Source organism: Thunnus albacares, chromosome 10 (genome assembly GCF_914725855.1).
Source record: "Thunnus albacares chromosome 10, fThuAlb1.1, whole genome shotgun sequence".
In the NCBI taxonomy this organism is placed as follows: domain Eukaryota; kingdom Metazoa; phylum Chordata; class Actinopteri; order Scombriformes; family Scombridae; genus Thunnus; species Thunnus albacares.
In genome coordinates, this window is record NC_058115.1 from 8,865,128 (window position 1) to 8,888,854 (window position 23,727).

Sequence of the window (23,727 nt, forward strand, 5' to 3'; positions counted from 1 at the left end):
TTTTATTATAGAGGAACAATATGAGTTTAGAGCGATTCTAGGATCAGACCTTTAGGGGGGCTCAGCTCCTAATGAGAATGTGACATGCATACAGTGCCTTGCAAAAGTGTTCACCCCCCCTGCTAAATCATTAATTTCTCTGGACAACAATATATCAATATTTTTCTATAGTTTATATGATTTATAACAATAATACTTTTAATGAATTACTAGTAAGTAACATGAGTTTTATGCCACAAAATATTTTTTAAGAAAATGAAAAATGGAAGATGCTGTTTAGAAAAGTATCCAACGCCTTTCACTGTGGCAAACCTCAGTTCAATTAGGTACACAATGTAACCTTTAGAAGCAACCTAATTAGTTGGGTGGTGTAATAATAATAATTCAAAATGAACAATCACAGATTTCAATATAATACACCTGTTTTAATGAGGACCCTCAGTCAGTTAGTGAAACCTGAGGCAAAGACAAGAAAATCACAATGACCAGAACTTTCCAAAGTAAGTAAAAGAGCCAAGTTATAACAAAGCAGATATGAGGAGCAATGTACAAAAAATTGTTTCAGTCTCTGAACCACATGGGGACAGTCCACCATATCATCAAGCAATGAAAGAGAATCATACAATACAGACATTGTCAAATCAGGCCGTCCCCCCAATCTGTGCACCTGGGCAAGAAGCAAACTGGTAAGAGAGAACAATTTGAGACCAAGAAAGTTCAGTGATTATAATAAAAGAAAGAGTCCATGAGTCACATTTTCTGTTCCAATTTGTCAATTCACTGTCCATAAAAGTTCTGTAAATATACCTACAGTGACCAGACGTCCCAGTTTGGCCGGGATTGTTCCAGTTTCAAGCTGGGTGTGCTGAGTCTCAACAAATATCTGTAAAACACTAAAATGTCCTGGTTTTCAACATTCACTACCCAATTGTCCCTGTTTCCCCACAATTAAAATAGTAATTATGTTATACTTGTTTTCAGCGTTTACATAGACATTTATCATGTTCTGTCCCACTCGTTATTACCTAATCCAATATAAAAACATAAACAATGCACCATGCATCTGAATTCAACACTGATTTGTCTGTATGTGTGTCAATCAATGTGTCATTGTCAAGGATGTTGCTAGCCTATGCTTGCGACAGAGTCTATCAGTATGCTAACGGTTAGCTATCATGCTGAAGAGAGAGTCAGTCGGTCTTTTCTAAAGAGCTCCAGGAGGCTTACTTCTTCCTTCATAAAGTACCCGACAATGAAACTACTGCGTTCTGCACACACTGCAGGAGGTCAAATATAAGCGGTGGCTTCCCTGAGAGCTGAGAAGCTGAGAGCTTTGTACTTTTAACAAAGATAAACCACAATTACTTTGTTAGCATAAAAAAACAATAGCTCTCATAAAAATGTAACAGCACGGCAGCAAGGGTACTAACATCATTGTAACTCAATGTCTTTCACAGCAAATGAATCCACAGACACTTTCTTCTAAAGTCGTTTTCCAACTTTTTCTTTTCAAGGACTCAAGGACAAGGCTTATGTGCACAACTTAAATATACAACAAATTTAGAAAATGCACCATCCTTATCTACATATATTGAGTGAACCATACATACTTTAGAGTGGAGTTATGTTCCAAAGCTGAATTTTCAGTAATTTGCCTTTTTACAAACGCCAGTGTGATTTTTAATGAGGTTTTCTTGTTTCTGGAACAGAACCTGAAAGTTCAAGTTTCACTCACGTTTAGGGAACTAACATATCCTTTAACCTGCAATAACTGAATTTTTTTGTCCATGTGGGAGGAGCAGAATCAACGTTTAAACACAACAATGAGATATTATCACCTTTTAAGTTGATGAAGTAACAGTTGCCTATTTACACATTCAGTGGATATAAAGGAATATTCACATTTGGAGCTGTGGAAACCTGGAGAATATTAGTGTATTTTCTCTCTCTCTTTTAGCTCTGTTTTACATCTCCACTAACTATTATTGAAAATATCTGTCTCTTTAGCTGCTAAATGCTCCAGTGTGTTCACAAGCTAGTTGCTAACATTCATTTCGTCTGCTGTTTGGTGCCAGACAGGCTGTGTAAAGTTGATTTTTAGAGCTTTTTTGTTTAAAACAGCTGCCTGCTGCTGCCAAAAACAACTCTGTGAGGGTGATGTAAAATAGGAAAGTTGGGGGCCGGCACACCAAAACAGCTGAAAGACACTAACATGCTACATAGTGCTGATGGAACTGTAGAGTTGGGCAATAATTATATGTGGGTCCGTCATTACGTGCAAAACCTGTCACATTACAAACAGTCATTCAGTCATTTGTTATTTTAAAATATATTGACAATGGCTGCTTTAGGGATAGCCTTGATTAAGGGTAACCTTTTCTTAAGGTTAGAAAAACATTGCCATCAATGTTTAAATACACCGGTTTTGATGGCTGATGTAAAAACTGCAGTCTACCATGTCAAAGTTACATGAGTTATTTCTGTCTAAACTAAGTAGACAGAAATAACTCATGACAGCGAAAGGTCACTTGTCAGAAAAGTGTAAGTGTAATTAAAGTGTTTAAACAGAGGTCTGACTGTAATTTTTCAGGTGAGTCTATGTCTTCAGCATAAGTTAAGTTTGGCTAATTGTTATATATTTATACTGTTGTAAATAAGCCATTAGATCCCAAAGATGTAAGATCAGCCCCTGTGCCCTGCTCCACCCTGACCTGACATGCTTGTTATGTCTGCATGACTGAGCTCATGTTACATAAGCGTTTCAATATTTAATGGGCAGAAATGAAAAATGCATCTCTTTGAACTATAAGTGCACGGTTGGAGTATAGGAGGAAGAGGGCAAGCTTGTGGGGTCGCGAGGTGAGCTAAGAACTATGAAAAGAAGATGAGCAGGAATAAATGGGACACCGTGACAGCCTTATAATGCTCATATACAGGGAAACTCTGCTCTGATATTATGGAGCGGCAACCTGAATTAAGTTCAAACAACTTAGACCTGCGAGTGAACCGACTGCAGAGTGCACTTTGTCAAAGCCGGGGATGTTTTTCATAAACAACGAGACCTTGAAGATTAATTCTGGAGTAGGGGTCCCATGCCACAACCTGCCAAACGTTGTGCACAAAGAAAAAGATTGACATGCCAACACCTTCTTGCTGGGGTTGCCCCCATAGAGCTGAACTCAAATAGCTTTAGATTGAGTGAGTGATAGTTATGAGTAAAAAGGGAGCGGGAACCTTTGCAGCCACAACACATCAGATGTAAAGAATTATTCAGGCTCTACATTTAAACTGAATATTCCTGCCCAGGACTGCAGACAAATATAAGATAAGGTACGATTTAATCACATCTAAATACTATGTACAATAAATAAAAATTAAGAGGAAGAAGAAATAAAAATAGAATAAAATATTTACATAGCGCAGCTATGGACATGGGTGTGACAATGCAAAATAGTTGTGAGTAATGAGTTGAAAGTGAGATTTCATATTAATACTGAAAACATCAAATGATAGACTGAAGGCCACAGTACTGATAGCAGGAGCAAAACACATGTGGTGAAGATACTTCTCCCTCTATAGATACTGCACTCAATGTGGAAAGTATATTACTTATTGAACATATTCAGTTTAAGCCCATAAAATGTTACATTATCGTCTTTACTGAAAGGGTTTTTAGGTGATCTCCCTGCAAAGTGAGGAGTTATAGAGACTCATGGCCTCCAGCAGAAAGGATCTCCTGTACCGTTCAGTCCTGCACTGAGGAGCACTGAGTCTCCTGCTGCGTTTGCTCTTTTGTCCTTCTAGGCATGCAGGCGGTGAGAGGGATTGTCCATGATGCTGAGAAGTTACTGCATAATCCTCCTCTCAGACACGTCCACCAGAGTCTGTAGTCTCGAGTCTCCCAGAACAGAACCAGCCTTCTTAATGGACTTGTTAAGTCTGTCGGCATCAGCCGGTGTTCATTTTGACAAGAATTTTAAATTTAGTTTTAGTCTTAGTCGCTTACTGAAAATTGTAGTTGGTTTAAAGTTACATTTTAGCCTTTTTGTTTTGTTTTGTTTTAGTCAAGATTCAGTCAGTGGAGCTACGTTTTAATTTTAGTCTAATTTTAGACAGTTTTCATGATAGTGTAAGGTATTTTGCTGACTGTAAAAATGAGAAGTAAGCATACTTTGAACTGTGTGTTGAGTCATCTAGGCTGAGAATGCGTTACTGATTTACTGTACTTCTTTCATATATCATATAAAAAAAATGCCTTAAGTTTGCTGGAAAAAGTGCAATACAATCATATTCCCTCACAGGTCATATTTATTGTCTGCATATATACATTGGCACGATGTTGACATGTGACTGGATCTACAATAAAAGTGAAGCAGACCCTGTAGACAGGGCACACAGTCCTCTTCATCTGCATAAAACCTGAAGAAATACAGAAAGGTTACAAATACTGTGAAATTATTTGGTCCATCTTATTTTCCTACTCATTGACTGGAGGGTCATATTTTTAACAAGACTCTGAAATACAACTTTTCACTTTTTTACCTTTTCACTGCTTGTGGGTTTCCCATAATCCCCCCAACTGACACTTGCGACACAGACACACACAGACACAGACACACAAACACACACACACACACACACACACACACACACAGACACTATTTGGGGCTTGTTGCTCTGAACAATTTTAACCCAAACCATGATCTTTCTCTAACCCAAACCAAGTGGTTTTTGTGACTAAACCTAACCAGACCTTAACCATAAATAATGGCAGTGGGTCATTATTGGTGATCAGACACTAATAATGTTTATAATCTGTCAAAACAGATTATTATATAGATTATAAAGACTTCTTATGCATTACTGAGCTGAACTAAAGCTGTTTATGAGTCTTAAGAAATCTTAAATGATCTTTTAGAGGCAGTAGGCTACATGTTTACCATAAGCTCAGCTCCAATAAAATTAACAATATGTTAACAGAGTAAGGCAAGCTAATCACTAATGCACCCTGAATCCACAAACAACTTTGAGCTATAACATTACAACAACATTAAATTTAGTCCGAAAAGGGCTTTAATATATATACATGTTATCGAATCAGTCAACATACAAAAATGATGATTACCTTGGCGGAAACGATGTATCTTCAGGTGTCTTTAAAAATTGGTTGTGTTTTTTCTTGAATCCACAAGACACTCCATCCTCATTGGGAATGATACACTCAGTCTTTCTTTCAGTTTGAATATACAAGAAATGTGTCCGCAGGTTGTCTCTCCTCTTTCTTCCCACCTGACAGGCTGGTGAGGATGAGTCACTCACGGTTTAAGGCCAGCTGCCAGCAGCAGCTAATGGTTTCGTATGGCTAGCTATAGCTAGCTAGCTTAGATTTACTAGTAGTTTCTGGCACTGACAAGATTAGCTTGTTCACAGTCACTGGCATTTGAGCGCGCACTTACATGTACTGAGCAGGAAAAAAATATCATCCAATGAGATGGGGCAGTGAGAATTTGACTTGCACTTGCAGATAAATGATTGGTTAAAAAGGAAACCAACCAATGCTTTGAGGTTGTCCGCCCAAACACAGCCAACTATTTCGTCTCATCTTTACTCGTCAGGGCATAATGAACAGAGATTTTGCCATAATTTTTGTTGTCAATATTGTTTTCATTTATATTGTCATTACAATTTAGTCATGAAATAAAATGACATCAACAAATACTTATTGTCAAAATTTTCACTGACAAAATTAACACTGACATCAGCTGCCTTCACCCTGCTGCACCAGCACACCGCTGCACAGAAGATGATGCTCACCACCACGGAGTGGTAGAACATGCACAGCATGGTCCTGCAGATGTTGAAGGACCTAAACGTCCTCAGTAGGAAGAGTCGACTCTGGTCCTTTTTGAACACAGTGTCTGTGCTCCCAGACCAGTCCAGTCAATATTAAGTAGTATAGTAGTGGTAAATAGTCCAGTAATAAAGAAAGCAGCATCTAAGAATAGCCTCCATCTGGGTGAATATGAAGACCATTGTGCACTTTCTCAAACACGTCTTGTTAATAGATGTGCCTGTGCAAATGTGATCTTACATTTGCATTGATTTAGCTCACAGAACCGGCTTTGATTAAATAGAACTGAGGGCATTTCTGAAAAGCAGATCTGTATCATCCATTAGGTTGGAAAAAAGTCTCACATGATGTATGGAGATGCTGGGTGATTCATTTAAAGGAGCTCATTAGCTCAGTATGAGATGTGTACATGTCAATATGCTGCCTTCACTCATCACCCTGCCCTTATCTCTCCTCTCCTCTCCTCTCCTCTCCTCTCCTCTCCTCTCCTCTCTGTCCCGGCTGATACACTAGTCATCAGACAGCCAAAGAAACAAAGGCTCCTTCACTCAGCTGGAGCAGGGAGGAGCTGTCAGTCCCTTCAGCTCTGTTTGATGATAGCATTTCAAATGACACTTTGATCCTCACTCCACACTGTTTGTTTTTCTTCTATGATGAAATTCAGCTCGAGAGGCGTGCAACAGGGCACATCATTAAAACGTGGCTCAAACGTGGAGAGCCATGCTCGTCCCTAGAAACCGCTCATGACAATTTTGTGTCACATCGGCGTAAAGAACACGACAGGGTAGGTGGCACAGGATTTGTAGAGATGAACAGAAATTATGTGTTCTCCCTGCAGATAACACTCCGCTGAGGTGACACCAAAGCTGAATCAAAACTCGGGCCTCTCTACAAAGACTGAACGAGAATAAATGAATCTAATGAGGCATATCTGTCAAAGCTAAGTGTTGTCTCTGGTCTGGGACGAGTAAGTCACAAATTCCTGCCTTAAAGCTAAAGAAAATAAGACTTTATAAGAATTTGGAGACGCAACTACTAGTAAAAACTTCAATTCAAATCCATGAAAGGTTTTCTTTATCAACTAAGACATTGTTGTTCACAAGAAAACATTCAAGGACACAAGCTGGAACAAGCATGGACATAAAAAAAAAATTCGCAACTTTTTAAGTCAATTTGCTTCTTTTTTTTTATCTTCTTTTCCCTTCATTTCCAAAACAAGCTCAAAAGCAGAGCTAACCAATCTTCCTCGCCACAGATCTACCCAAGCTGAATATAAACTTAATACACAGACTCTTAATCTCAGTCGAGAAATCAGCCTTTGTTTAAGAATAATAGAGGAAATGCGTAAGATGAACAGCCCAAAGTGTAAGTCTGGAAGAGTTGGCTCTTTTCTTCTTCTCTTTCAGAGGTGATAATTCTGCTATTGAAGATTTGCAAAGCCATAGCTGAAATAATATGCAAATATCCACCCCATGGGGTGCTGAGTGGCTGACATATTATCAGCAGAGAGGCAGCCGTCGCATTTGGGTTTCAGTGTGGTCAAATCAAAAGACGGAGGCACGATTAAAAAGGTGTACTGCGAAGCGCACGAGACAACAGGAGCACTTTAAACAGGATGCCAGCCCTGTTGGGAATAGGATGCTGAGGCCTCCTGTGGAGACAGGAGTGCCTGGCAACCTGCATAAAGCCCGGAGAGATAAGACAGTTTGGAAAGCCAGACAATGACAAATGAAAGCATGTAAAAATAAAAACAAAGCTTTATCTGGGTAAAGAAAAAAGTGAAATGGTTAAAGGGAAGAGGTGATTTCGTGTTCAGTTTTTCAACAGCCTCTCCACCCGGTTTTTGGGCTTAAGAAAGACGACCGCAGCGATTACTCACCTCCTTTTTTACTGTTTCCCCCAGTGAGTCAGGACCCAAGTTGGACCCAAGTTCCTGTTTTATTTTAGACCAGAGTTTCTAAAGCTAAGAGTTGGAACACTAACGGGATCCCTTGACATATTAAAATGATATGATATTAAAATTACAATGTCTAATAAATGTAATGTGTATATATTTATACAGTACATTTGAATCCCTCCATGCTCTTGACACCTGCTTAAGAAACCCTTGTTCAGACAATCATAGTGACCCCATTCAAAGCCAGATTAGCATTCTGTTAGCAGCTATCAGTTTATTAATATGTAAATCATTCAACAGCAACCTGTGTATTTTTCTGTTTTAAGTGGAGATTTTCTCTCTGCAGTTTGTTACTATCATGAAACTAGTTACAATGTTACAATGGAGCTCAACCATGAAACCGTTGTCACGTTTTATTTGAAACTCAGACCACCATTTGAACATGGGAAACAATTAAACATTTGATTAATAATGATCAGTTCAAATACAAAATTTTCCAATATATAGATGCAGCATGGCTTACCTTGTACCCCAGCTGGAGGCATTCTTGAAGTATGACCAAGATGTTGCACTTAAAGTAAACTAGGAGACTGTTGATGTCTATGCTAACATCAAATAGAGAAAATTAGCTTGCTAAAGGCATAATTGTGACACCAGACCATCTTAGAAGTAACGTGTAGAAGCATTTCCACAATAAATGGAAAAATCATGGACAAAGGTAAGGCTGTTTACTGCTTTCGTATAACATGACTATTTTACAATAACGTTAGCTTGTATGTTAAAGGACAGGTTTGTCTTCATACAATACTGACATGCCAATATGTACATGGAAATGGGTCTTAGTCGCTGTAACAGTTCCTACTCTCTCCATACTGGCCCTGAAGGTATTCCACCGAAACACGACTATTCTGTAAGAGATGAAGGACAAAACCCACAGCCCTCGTTCTGAGCAAATATGCACCAAAGTTCAGCTAAAGTTAAAATGAAGTGTCAGCAGTCTAAGTTAACTAAATCGAGTCAGTAACTTCCAAAGTTAAGGTCTGTTTAGTATGAAATTCCCTCTTTTTTTTCCTGAAATGTTCCTTGCCAAGCTGCAGTGGAGGAATACGTTCTAGTAGTCATGTGTAGATCTGTTGCTGGTGGTGTGTCGAAGTCTGTTTCCCTGATGATATCTTACCTTAACCTGCACTCAACCTTATCCTTAACCTCAACCAGTCGTCCTCTGAGATGTTTATAACGTGACCCTAACCTTGCATCTCGTACATTGTAGTCTTGCTCTGGAGAATAGCTTCAGGGCCGATATGGAGAGTATTTGTTACAGTGACCAAGACCTAATTCCACCTACATATCAGCACAGCAGTATTATATTAAGACAGAAAAAAACTACCCAAACTATCCTTAAAGGATAAGCCTGGCGATATTTCTATATTTTTCTTATTGTCAACAAGTCTCATGTGCAGAGCCAAACCAACAATGAACTCATCCTACTTACTAGTATTGTGTGTGTATCCAAAGCCTGATCTTATTCCTCTGTGCCGTAGACTTCTTTTGTTGTCCAAACACCATTAAAAACACGCCAGTGAGCCACACCGCTGCACTGGTGACATGTTCCTTCGCCATGAAGAGTTTTGGCACCTTAGTTTGTTTAGAAACAGCTCCAAAGACTAGTAAGAGAAATCATGTTTTCATTCTCCAGAGACTAGTTCCTTGTACTGCAGGCACCACTGCGTGTGCGTGAGAACGGGGTTTCGCTTACAGAGCTTCGCTAGCTCGTGGTGCTGCATATCACAATCTCTTGACTTTGTACTGAATTTCTTTAAGAAATTTACAATGCACAGAGGAATATGATATATCAGGCTTTGGATACACATACAATACTTGTAAGTAGGATGAGTTCATTGTTGGTTTGGCTCTACACAAGAGCTGTTGACAGTAAGAAAAATATATAAAATTGCCAGATGAATATATTACTTGTTAGTTCAAATTTTTTCAAATGTGATTTTTTTTTTTTCAAAAAGTCATTTATGATTATTTAGAGACATATTTTTTGTGCAAGTATATGTTTAAGAATAAAACTCTTTTTAGACACTTTCACATTATCCACTTCCACGATGCCAGTACATGTTACATTAATGAATTGTTCAGTTCAGTCTAGGCAGACTGTCCTGTACAGCAGACACAGATGGAGAAAAGACAAAATGAAAAAAAAAACCCAAAAACCCCACAACCACTGCTAATAGATTCACATGCAAACCATGTCATCATAATTTGGTGGCAAATTGCACCCAAACATCTATTTTGTAATTGCCTCTGGTGATATAAGCCAGATACACACTTCCATAGTAGACTCTCTCCACAAACAGCAGACTGGATAATGAGGGGAAATAATAAGAAGGGTGGCATCACTGGCGCATTTGCTGTACTTCGATGTTTTGGTGCTTTGTGGGTCCGTAACTGCGGATGATGTTTCTTTCACAGACTCACAAACACTAGAAAGTGGTTTCAGGCTGTTCACTGCAAAGAGACACACTAGCTTTTTTTCCTTTGTGCCTCCAGAGCTCCAAGAAACCATAGAACTCAAACAGACAGCGCATTCCTCAGAAATACACTGCTTTATGTAGTATCAATCTGTACAACAGTTTGTCAGCCCAGCAGAGTGCTCAAAAAGATCCGAAAATCTCATTACAACCAAACTAATAAGTGATGCATAATGATAAAACACAGCAATTAAGTTAAAAGCAAATTACAAGTTGATAGAAGAAGATGTGGTAATGGCTGGTATACCCCATCGAGTCTGGTAAACGATGCTCGAAGGAGCTCATTGGACATAGCAAAACTGCCTCTCCCCATCATTAAGTTATTAGATTAGCCTGGGGCAGTGGGTAAACAACTTCAGACATCTCACAGCAGGCATACATCCCACCAGTCCTTGCTGTTATTGGATTACTTGGGGAAACTTCTCCAGAAGACAAAATGACTCCATGGAGAGAGAGAGAGGCAGGGGGTTATTATTGGAGAGTAGATGATGGGAAGAACAGAGGAAAGGTCTGCTCAGGCCAGACGCCTGGAGCACTTACGATCGAGCAGCCGGCTAACGAGCGAGAGACGGGGAATGGATGCAGAGGCCAGCGAGGTCTGATTTTGATTATTGGCTGCTGGATGGACAGGCAGCTCGAGCCTGCCAGGTTCTGCATCATCCAGCTCCTGCCACATCTCTTTTGGGTTACTGCCATGGCAAATGTCCATTCAGCAGTATCGGAGACAAATGAGGGCAAACTCCTCTCAAGGTCAACAACCACCTCCACCAGGGCCACAGGGGGTCTGCCATTCTAATTCCTTATACACTTAGAGTAATTAAAACGCATCCAGAAGAAGCGGGGGAAGTCGATAGACTTTTTTGAGACTGCTAATGAGATGCTAATTTGTTGGCCCGCCAGGAATGAGGTATGAGGAACTCAAGGACACAAAAGAAGATTTATTCACACTTCTGTTCAGTTAACTTTTTAAATTATGGCGTGTGAGTGTGTGTGTGTATATGTCTTCGCAGATATTCGACGAGTTTGTTGAGCAGTGCACACCGCAGGTTGCCCAGTGTCTTCATGTTTGATAAAAAGATATGAGAATCCTTTTAAGCTCCCTCAAAACTCCCGATCATTTACAGAGCATTGCCCCCTTGAGTTCAGAGTAAACTGGAGAAAGCTCCCCTGCCTTGCCGCAACGAGTGAAGCCACATACAGATAGCCCTCATGCTGCCTGAAAGTAGTCCAAGTCAGACCTGTTTTCGAACACCCCACTGTGCCAGCCTTCTATGGACTCATTGAGTCATTCCAGGAGCACCAGGCTGGCTGTCCCACTTTTTTCAGCAGATATCACAGAGACTCTCTGATATCTGCACACACACTCATGCTGCACAAGTTTCCTCCCCACATATTTGACTTTATAAGCAATCGGGCCAATCCTGTCCTCTCATGTTTATTAATTGGGTTTGCTCTTTGGACTTGAATGTGGCTCCCCTCTGGGTTAAAACTGCTCCTCGGGCAGCAGAGGAGCACTGGGCTGTGATGAAACTGAGGAGACAGCAGTGTGGTCTTGTTCTCTCCACTAGCACTGCAGTCAGGGGAAGCTTGTTTTCTGATGTGTCGTTTTACACAAGCACTGCACAACTAAAAGTACCCAGATCCTGTCTGCACTGCCACTCAGCCGCACTGGCATTCAGCTCTTGCACAATAATTACCCGCAACAAATCATTTTTAAGGAAGTTAAGTAAAAGCTTGTCTCATTAACAAAGGAGGATAATCTAATTTCTAATCTGCAGGATGTGGCTCAGGGTGAGCGTCACAGCAGCAGAGCAGCTCTGAAGGACACATCACTAGGGAAATAACAACAATTAAAGCTGCCAGTCACCCAAAATGCCAAAAGATGGTTTTGTATGAGTTTCTGCTATGTCGGGCAGTTATACAACGGATAGAGAGAGAGAAGATGGATGAGAGAGAGGAGATGACATGAGATGTGCAGTATAATCGCATCACAAACATAAATCTATGCCATAGTCAGCTGAGTTATTGTTTTCCGTTGTTTTGGAATCAGAAAATCGTTACAGCCCCAAAGTAGAGCTGAGTGAGTTCATCTCAGGCCTCTACACATACGCTCTGTCCCCACCCCTCTTTTTTTCTAAATAGTGTACTAGGTGAAGTACTTCAGTGCTAAAATAGTTCATCTATTGATCCCTAAATCGACCAGTAGAAAATTAATCAACATTGTTTAAAGGCCATGGAAAGTTATTTTCTCTTCAGCTGTTTACTGAGTGATGTGATTCAACGCGAGCACACTAAGAGAAATCAGGATTTAGTAACATTTAAATCAATATCTGATGACAGTTATGGGGCTGTTTGCTCATGTTGCCATATTTTCTAGTGAAACGGAATATGTGAGCGGTGTAGAATCACAGGAGGGATTTGATATATGGAGCTGCAGAGGATTGTTGGCCTGAAATGAAAAAAGAGTTTTTGCTCACTGATATAACACACACCGCTTGCTACGACGACCCACACAAGCAGTCAAGTGGAGTTTTATATGATGTGTGCGGTTAGCTAGTCGCCCAAAGTCACAGTTCAAGATGAGTCATAAAACATTTGAAAATGTTTTACAGGAAGAGAAAAGACAGGGACTTTGATGTTAAAATACTCAAAAATGTTTTTGTTGACATGTATTTAGTATGTAACAAGAGATAAATGAACAATTAACCCAGGGATGCAAATTTAGGACTGAGAAAATGTATTTTTTATTCCACCTTAATAGATGATACCTATGGGGATTTGTTTTTTTTCAATTTGGTTGTTTGGCCATAATTATTTATTCAGATTTGGAGAATTTGAAGAATTGAAGAGTGAAGAATTTGATTTGAAGATCTGAAGAAAACTTAAGATTTGAAGTTTTCAGTTTTACCTCATTTGTCAAACAAAAATGTCAAACATTTGCTGATTCCAGCTCTTCAAATGTGCTTTTGTCTGTTTTGTAGCAATGTAAATTAGATACGTTGGGGATTTTGAACTGTTAGACAAAACAAACCATTCACAGCTTCAGCTCCGAGAAATTGTGATGAATAATTTCACCATTTTTCAGCATTTCAGATATTCAAATATATTCATTTTAAATATTTAGATATATTTCAACATATTAGATGCACTCAAAAACTTCCATAAAGTTGGTGGACTTGTGAGAGACAGATTAAAAAACAAATGGTCAAAATTGGTACAGTAAAGGCCGAGTGTGCCCAGTGTTTTTGGTCAAGCTCCAAAAACAGTGAATCATACACTTCCCATAATGCAACTTGATGGCATCTCTTTGCTAGAACATCCATTCCTTGTAAATGCCCATAAGCTGTAAACTCCACGCACAGTTTATAACACAGGAGTTCTCCTGCCATCTAATCAGTGACGTCATCAGGGCTTTATTTTTCAGGCTTTGGAAAGTTCGAGACAGTGTACTGTAGTACTCCATAGGACAAGTATACTGATATAGATGTGTACTGCACCTTTAAGTACTCTTATGTCACATTTAGCACTGGCCTCTGCCCTCAGCAGTGACTCAAAACTCTGCAATAAACTCATGTAAGACAAGCTATCGTCAGGCTGCATCACGTAGTGATACACTCTTCAGAAATATTGGACTTCACAATTAATTTACTAAATTTAATTCTCAGCATGCACAAGATCAGCTTCTCATTTTAAAATATTAGATTTAAAAATGAGCATCCTGCACAGGTTTCCAGATTCTCATTTTGGACTAAATTGACAACATCAGGCCCATTCAGAGAGAGGCAATCACAGCACGCCGGGGAAGATGGTGTTATGATCTCGCTAATGTGAATCAGAATGAAATCCAAGGAGTCTGTTACATATCAGAGTGGATGCTGCAGTTTATACATTACGTATATTTCCCTGGTATACCATAAAGATTTCGGCTAAGGCTCATTAGTTTGTCAAATGGCATATGAGACATTCTGCGCCACGCATCATTAGAAATTCCTAATGCTTTACCTATTTCCTGGTATTGATCTTGAAGAAAAGCCTAATGTTAAAGCAGCCTGTCATCTTACCGCTTAAAAGACAAAGATAGAGAGAGCCATTACTTTTTCTGTTGTTTGGAGAAGTTGACTTCAAAAGGGTGAAAACCTCTGGTGTAGTCTGAGGCTTGGGAAAGCGGAGCAAGGCAGGTGGAGCTGCAAGGAGAGGGGGATGCAGGGATAGAGAGAGCGCTAAGAGATGGGAGATAGAGGAGTGGAGAGGGGAAGCCCTTTGATCTCTGGCAGCAGTGAGAGCTGAAGAAAAGACACAGAGAGCAGCAAAGAAGATTGCAAACAAGGCATGCACTCAATTCCCAATAGTGGCAGGAACGCGTGAGGAAGAGACAGATGGAGAGAGAAAGACAGAAGGAGAAAGAAAGTCAAGTAGATTGAGCGAGACAGACGGAGAGAGAGGATGACAGGGTCGGAGAGAGCGATAGAGAAGAAGGGAGGAGAAGAGAGAGGATGAAAATAAAGTAGAGGGAAACAGATAAGACCAGGATGTTAAAAGGATTTCAGTCCGGGGGTTGTTTGGGGAGTTCTCTGTAGCCCTATGCTAAAGCAATTAGTATTGAACCCCTTCTAGGAAAGTGCAGCCAAACCACAGCGGCAGTCTCTAACATAGTTAGTGCGTAACAACCAAGTCAAGCAAACCCCATGGTCCCCATTAAACCTCAAGTTTTAATTGGCATGTCAGGGTGGTGCTGCGTTTCACAACCTGTGAGTCTGCACTCTCAAAAAAGTTGGCCCAGAGAGTCCGCACATCCCACTTCAAGTGGAAACCCCGAGACAGTAAACAGAGCTGCTGTGCTGGATTGAAAAGGCCTGTGTAGTGTGATAACAAAAAGTCAACATTAAACGTGAAAAGGATATTTCAAAACAACTGTTTCTAATATGGCTGCAGAGTGAAAGAAAAGTTTTGTACCTCTTTGTTGATTAGTGGCATCTAGCGGTGAGGTTGTGGATGGCAACCAACTGAACACCCCTCCCCCTCCCCTCCCCTTCCAAGCGTGAAGGTGAACCTATGGTGGCCGCGAAACTCGCAAAAAACAGTAAAAATTGGTAAATGAAGCTATCGCCAGGAGGCAGTTTGCTTAGCTTAGAATAAAGAGTGTAGACGGGGAAACAGCTAGCCTGGCTGTGTCCTAAGGTAACAAAATCTACTTACCAGCACCTCTAAAGCTTTCTACAGTTTTTGTAATATGCTAAGCTAACGGGCTGTTGGTTTTAGCTTCGTTTTTACTGTACAGACATTAAAGTAGTATTAGTCTTTTCATCCAAGAAAGCCAATAATTCCCAAGATGTCAAGCTATTCCTTTAACAAGATTAATAGGCCTTATTAAAGATGAATGTGACAGCTGGAAAGAGACTGATTTCTTAAAACTGGGTCACATATGTAGTACAAATGAGCAATTATTTTCAAAATTATTTTCTCAGTTTATATGGCCAGAGAAAACTGAGAAAAAAAACCCTATTGTTCTAAGGGGGAAAATCCTACAACAACCAGAATGCACTGCATGTGATCACTTCCAAGGCCACTCACAGGCCACTCCTTTGATGATATGTTTGAGGAAGGTAGGCAGCAAATTTGTTTTCTTGCAGCGGCCAGTTAGCCAGTCTTTACTGAGCTTTTGTTCTTTTACGAGGAGTTTTTACCCATAGAGTCAGACTTTGTTGTTGCTGCTTGATTGAAGATTTTCTCAAACACTTAAGAACTTCATAAGGGACTTTGAGAAACTTTGGTTTAGCCAAGAATAAGGAAAAGTAAGAGAGGGTAAAGGCACAGCTGCAAATGTGGCAATTAAAGCAAATACACTCTGCATGTGCTCCATTATGTACACCTACGTAGTACCAGTTGTAACTTTACTTTTTCTCCAGAGAAGCTTCAGGTCTTTAAAAATGCGGATTTGATTGTGTCACATGTACAGCTCCTGCTGACTTTACAATATCTGCTTCCACCATCATTAGACCAGGTGTCATTTCACTTTTCAGTCATTCATTTAGTGGTCAAGCAAGCTAGAGAGTGAATGAAAAGAGGGAGCAGCGCTAGCGAGAACAAAGCTGTAAATCAAATAAATAAAACGTTATTTTCTGATTGTTTCACTGCAGTTTTGTTCTACAGCACAAACAAACATGCCCACACCTCCACACAACCCTGCGGGAAGGTGCCACATTGCCGGATTTTGTGTGAATGAAGCTTCATCCTGTCTGCTGTGGCCTCTCTGCTCTGCGTGTGTAGCTCAGCTTTTTGTATGTCTATGACACACAGACAGAGAGCAGAGCGGAGCAGAGGAGAGACACGGAGACAGCAATGTAACCTGGTCACTACGAGTCCAGACCTCACACCCTGTGCACTGTTATTGACTGGGAGCTACACACCCACTGCCCAAAGGTTTACACTCACAAACGTCCTAAACACAGCAAAATAATAAGAAAATAAGAAAATACAGGCAGAGAGAGTTTCTGTAGATACATACACTGCCACACACTTCTAGTGGGTCATAAGTGATGATTGAGAGGGATTACTTTTGTATGAGCACGGTGTTTTTTTTTTAGGAAAATCCTGCATAGTACATCTTTAAGGAGTCACCTTCCTCCTGTACCTTCATCTTCTTTTTCTCTGCTGACAGGAGTGGAACTGGAGCCTCCAGGTTTGAGGATTTGTACTGTTGAATGAGCTGTGATTTTGAATACTTGTGGCTTGTCTGTTAGTTTGAACCAGTCCTACCAATCAGCCTCCTGTGACCTCTCTCATCTGTCAGTGGTTTTCTGGACCATTGCTGACTGGCATTTTTCAGTCATCACTGCACTGCGCCAAAATCTCAGGATAACTATGATGTTGTTTTAAGAAGAAAACATCTGTTTGATGCAGGTTTGGACAAACTCTACTGCTTACCTTGGAATATGGCGGCGTTCTGGATGATGAGACGCTTGAGTTGACCACTGACAACCTGCAGACCAGACTCCATGTTGCTGCGTGCGGCTACCTGATACCGCTCCTCCATCTTCTTGGAACAGCAGCTCGGGCCTTTGGTTTGGCAAACCTGCAGATCCGCACCTGGCAGGAAATCAACAGAGACAGGACAGGAGTGTGGATGAGCAGAGCCACTGATGTTTAATTTTCCAAACTAAAGCCTGCTCCTTCACACATCCCCACAAAAGATTCAGAAACATCCTCTGCATGCTAAACACACAGGGAACACCATCCACAGCAGATTCTGCAGCCTTAATGAGCTTATGATTATTATGTAGGCAGTGTTATTTAGCAGGGTTGCAGCTAAAAAAAAGCGTCACTTTGATACAGATTCAAGCGATATGTTGTTTCCCTCAGAGATCAATTTGGTCAACAGAAACGTTCTTCCCACTCGAGGCTACACTTTTCACACTGAGGATAAAAATTTTTAAAAAGTATTTCTTTAGGCACAAAGATGAGAGCCGGGAGCAGAGCAGTGTACAGACAAACAAACCCAGGTTCCAGCATGTTCTCACTTTGTATGACATTAAACAAAACAGCCACAAGTAAGATTGGAGGCAATGAAAGAACATTTCTGCACCTGGCCACTGACACTAAAGGTTGTTTACACATACATGAGAAATAATTGGATTCCCAGAGCACTTTTTGAAAGGTGCAGATGTAAGCCAATGAAAGCTAAACTGGGGTGACAAGGATGTTTCATTGGGGCGATGTAGCCGTACACGACCAGATCAAAGAAAAAACACCCTGAAGAAATTAATTCAATTTGAAAGAAGGAGGGAGATAAAGACTACGCGGTTTGAATTTAGTCTGATCAAGGATAGTGTAGGTGCCTCAGCTGCTGCCACAGCGATGGTGAATAAACTGCAGGTTTGTGTGATGATGCGGCGAAGGACAACTCTCAAAAAAAGCCATGTTTTCATGTCTTATTATGTGAACATGCCTTTACTAGCACAATATCATGGTAAAGCTTGAAAAAGAGATTATACTGTGGGTCAAACGAATGCGGTGTGTACACAATGCCACCCTTAAATAATAAAGAACACACATTTCTGTGTCAAAACACCTCAACAGTAAAAGAAGTCTAGTGGAAAATACACCTTCTATACACGAGCCATAAATTTCCAGCTACACAGACATCATAGACATAAATAGGGCACAAGAATGTGATATTTAAATACAAAGAGGAGTTCCTGTGAAAATCCCTCTCCTTTGTGCTCCTTCTCTGTCTGTCCCGTGTGGATGTCGAAAGCTTCAGTGGAGGCTGCAGCCGTAACGTGCCAAACTGTGTCGAGGAGTTGTCTGCAGGATCTGCTGCCTAAGAAGCGTCAGTGACAAGGGCCTGATTGATGGCGTGGTAAACAAATGTCAGGGGAGTCTGCCAGCTTCAGCTGCTGCTGCTCGGGGGTGCAGAGGATAAAGAGACAGAAGCGGAGAGATTAATTTGGAAGGAGGGCTCGGATTGTGAATGTATATATATAAATATATACATATACATATATCAGAAAAGTCTCGATAACAAGCGTGTCAAAAGACAGCGGAAAGGCTTTTGTCGAGACAGAGGGTTTATCTTAATATGAAAAGTGAATATCTATTGGTCTGAGGCTTTGTCTCTTTGAGATCTTCAAACAATAGATCCTCAGAAACAGAGCTCAGATTGTGACAATGAAACAGCAAGCACTGAGGGGAAGTTAAACTAGCGGGAGACGCAACAGAGTGACAGTCTTGATAATTAACAAGTCGCGGGGAGTCACACAGGGAGCTGCTTCAGCTAACTCCAAGCTCACTCCTGACTCCCATCAGGTGCACAGTCTAATGAGTGAAACAGCCAATAAATCTGTCACACTGCACCTTTTGTATGCATACTGACAGGCTTAATATCTTAAATCAATACCGACAAAGGACTCCTGACAGATAAGATCAAGTTAATTTCAGACTGCAGGGGCAAAATTATTAAGCTGTCAATAGCACCAAAGGTGCGGTGAGCGCACCCGGTGGAGAAAGAGACAGGGATTTAGCAATTACCTCCGACAAAACAGACAGTTTCATCTGCACGTGTGTCGTTTTGCAGATGATAAATGTGTTTCATTACACAAGTTCCACAGTGGTGGGGAATAAGGGAAAGATTCGGCAGGAAAATGATTCCCCGTAGAGCTTCGCAAATAATAAAATCACACCGTCTAAATAAAGCCTTCTTTCTGACTGACAGATCACTTGGGAATAAGCTTCCTGCTTCTCCTCTTTGCTTTAAGCTCAGCTCTCTTCCTCCTCCCCCATTTTTTTTTTGAATTCCTTGTCATCCCTGCACAGTTTTGTTCTGCGCCTGTTTCACTTCACCTACCTTGAGCGCCCAGAGCCCTTTTCTATCAGTCTGTTATTGGTTAATTAGCTGATTTTTGTGTCCTGATGGCCAATTCGCTCAAACAAAATGAAGACAGACAAGGTGTGGGCAAGTAGCAATTTAGATGTAAATTTCCCCAACATACAATCTCAGTTCAAGGTGACACCTTTAAAATTGTTACGTGCTCTCAATCAATACACTGAAATGGCGGGCCAGACAATTCAACATGCAGAACAGTTGCCGTTGTCATGAGCGTCAAGGTCTTTGAATGCCTCTTTAAAAAGGCATTGACCGGCCTTCAGTTTGTTGCTGCTTTATCTGAGAATCCTCACACGGTCACATGACAGAAAGTTTTTCTAGAAATGCCATGGATGAGAACTCCAGCTGGGGCTCAAACAGTCCTGTGTACACACAGATGAGAGGAGTCCCTCTCCTCGCATCTCTAACAAGCTTGTGGACTGCAAGCCGAGGGGAACCGGGGTAGCCACAAATACAGTGTGTCTCTTAGTTTCCCAGCACCAATTAGAAAGCTATCACTATGCAAGTTTAATGACGGAGACCATGGGGGAAAAACAAGTTGTATTAAGATATAGAATATGTTAAAAGCTGTTCATTATGAGTATAAATTATACATGATCTACCAGTGTTAGGTGGAAGCATGTGGGAATCCATGGCTTCCTCTCCAGGGCAAAATAAGCCAATGTCACTTTGCAAAGACAATACGCATAAATGAAATGAAGATAGCGTAATTTACAACCAACCTAAGGAATGGTAATATCATTAGCTACTGGGGATTACAATTGTTTTAAGTATTTTTAGTGCTTTGCTCACTGCTCTACTTTAAGTCGTTTGATGAAGCAATAATTTGAAAGCTGGAAGCATGAATGTGAAAGAGCCCGCTTTCTGTGTTTTTAAAAAAGTGTACACAAAACAATGAGGCAGCAAACACAAATGCGCTTCATTAAAAAAGAAAAACCGAATAAACAAATCAGTGTTTAATTAGACAGAGAGACCTCTCTCGCTTTGGGTCAGACTGATCCACCTATTAGCTGTGTCCAGTGGTATTTAAACAGCAGGGACGTTTGTTCTTTGTTGTTCATTTTTTCATGATAAACAATTAGCCTAGACTCCATGTTGCCCTGACGAGCTGACCCTGCAGCTAATTACAGAGAGGTACGCATCCTTTGGACCTTCATTTTGGCATCCTGCAAAGCAATATCACACAACACGAAGCTATAATTGTTTCAGCTCAGAGCCAAAAAAAGGGAAACATAACCTCCTCCTATGCAGGACCACTGTTGGGGATTTTCTGTTGAAATAAGTGGCAGCTGTCAGCTGAGCCTCCAGCAAACTAGTATTACTCTTCCATTTAGTGAGAATCTGATGCTGCTCTCATGAATCAGGTCAGCTGCTGTTGCCAGAGATCCACCACGTCCTCCACTCAAACCGCTGCTGACACTGATGGAGTCGCTCTAACGCTCATGTCCCGGGGTAAGTGCTCCGTGCTCCTCACATGCCCTCTTGCACATATATGATGACACGATGAAGCGAAGTGACACCCAGCCTCCATTTCACCTTCAGACGCTACAACCACCCACAGCAAACGCCAGAACAAACATGAGTGGTAGCTACTCCCACAACACAGTTGTTGTTTTGTTTTTTTTTCATGTCTTCGCTGTAATGTTGTATCTCTTTTTGAATCATGTTGGTGGAAAGAAAAACTTTGCTTCTCGGTGTTTTGCCCCCTGGCACCACATGCAGCATTATTAGAATTCTGCTCTGCCTTCCTGCGGACATCTCTCTGAATCAGCCCCCCCACCACACACACACACACACACACACACACACACACACACACACACACACACACACACACACACAATGCACCATATCAATACAGAAAGTGATTCTTCCCTCAGTCAAATCACAGTGAGCCACCCTCAACACTGAATTTCATCAATCTTTCATCTGCTCTCTGGCTGAGTGAGGAGCTGGTGTTACATTAGGGGGCATGACAAGCCCTCTGTTCCGCGTTTACTTGCCAAATTTTTATGCAAGCACAAAGTTCTGAACAATTACAGATGATTTAACTGTGACTGAAAACCTCCAACTTATTCTGTATAAATTAGTGACAAGGATATATTATAGATGAGGCACAATCAAAGTAACACTGGACAAAAAATGCACTAAATACATGAAAAGTGACTGCATATTTTATGCTTTCGGAAAACGTAAAAAAAAAAAAAAAACCCAAAACAGTCAGCTCATTAAGACAAAAGAGGAAGAGCTGCGATTTTTGGAAATCCTTCCTGAAGTACAAGCCTTGCATCATAACTCTGTCTCATTCAGGATATTACTTTTGAAATTTTTATAGAAGTGTCAGTGTTATCACAAATACTGGAAACATGCCTGCAAAGTTTAATATGGGCTATATTTTTAATAATGGAAGCACATTTTTCCATTTAAAAAAAGCTGAATATCATTTATTTAGAACTAGCATATGACTTTACATGCTTTTGAGAATAATGAAATAAACATTTTTTTGCAGTAGCTACTCTTCCTTTTTCTCCAGTATGTGAATATCTGGATCCGCACAGAAAAATCCCCAACAGATGTTGAATATGTTAGAGTGTAAGCAGAAAAAGTGATTGTTTCTTGATGATGTAATGTTTGGTAATGCAACTACAGTATTTATGCACACACACTGAAAAACAATCAATATTGCATTTTTCTAGCGGTTCCCAAACTGCTAGAGTTTAGGGGTCGCAAGAGTCGCACAAGAATATCTGAAGGGTTGGAAGATGATTGACAGAATGAGGAAGCAGAAAAGACATATTTGTGCTACTTTCTTCTAATCTTTGCGTATTTTCTTGTGATTTACAGAACTATGTTACCTCTGAAAATGATCCATGGAATACAAGGTTAGCAACCACCATTCTATCAAAAGAATCATCACATTTTACAAGGTTAGAATCACTGCTCTTTGGATTCTCACCTTATTGTTACAAAAATACTGCTGTCAGAGTGAAAAGGCTTCAGTAATTTAGTGTTTGAAAGACCTCTTGCAGCACAGCCAAGGCCATGTGACATCCTTACTGCAAGCCTCCATTAGCCGAGGTGATTTGGGGATCTTTTTTTTTTTTTTTTTTTTAAGTCTTTCTCTCTGCAAATCCTAACACTGTTAAATTATTTTACAATTAAAGCTGTCTTCCATCTGCATTCCATTTCTCACTTATTTTGTTTTGCCTCTGAGTCCTGAATTCACATCCCATTATATTTTACTACGATGAAGTCGGGTCCTGAGATCCCCTGTGATTGAGAGGGTTCAGAAAGACGACTGAAAATCAGAATTTCTTTCATTTCTGCGTTATTTTACTCCCTAGTCACCATGGGGTGAGTAATAAAAGAGGTTTATGTTGGTTGATCCAATTCGTAATCTTATGTTAACCCTCATGTTTTGATGTTTACTTCCTTTGAGGTTTGGGTTTCCTTACACCCCACTGCTGTGTCTGTAATAATAATTGCAAAAATATATTTTTGTCTTCTCTTATGATCTTATTAAACCACAATATGTTGAGAAGAATTGAAGCCGCGACACTTCCCTTTGCCACTAACTGGGTTTTCACATTTGATGATTGTGACAAAATATGGAAACGACCATAAAGCTTTGTTGTATCACATCAAATAAGCAGATATTTGATGTTTTATAAGTCATATGAGCTATACATGAGCAATTATGTTCCTTTTGTTTGCCAAAAAGTCATTCACAGGCAAAAAGTGTACAGTATTTGGTCTTCTTTTTAACAAACTGTTAGAAAACTCCAACAACAGAAATCTATCGCCTTAATTAAGATTTAGGAGAGGTAGTGCTGCGTAAAAAGTATTGTTAACATCAATCACAGACCTTTAGAAGATGGAAATCCTCTGTGTTTAACCCCAGACTGAGTAATGCATTATTTTCTCTGGCAGCGTTTACACATAATCAGTCATGTGTATAAGATTTTCTCTTCAAACTAGAATAAGACATGAAATATCAAAGTGAGAGAACAATGTTGAGCATGGTTTTTTTGAGCTGTTAAAGAGCCTGAGGTCTCCAGGA

At 40.3% G+C, this 23,727-nt stretch overlaps 1 protein-coding gene across 2 annotated transcripts in view; it reads right to left on the reverse strand.

The window, feature by feature from the left end:
• gpc3 (glypican 3) overlaps positions 1–23,727 on the reverse strand; it is a 113,897-nt gene that overhangs the window by 87,871 nt on the left and 2,299 nt on the right. For both annotated transcript variants that reach the window (XM_044364523.1, XM_044364524.1), the window contains exon 2: positions 17,210–17,371. In XM_044364523.1, coding sequence (XP_044220458.1) covers positions 17,210–17,371 — 162 coding nt within the window. The remainder of the gene's footprint in view (positions 1–17,209; positions 17,372–23,727) is intronic.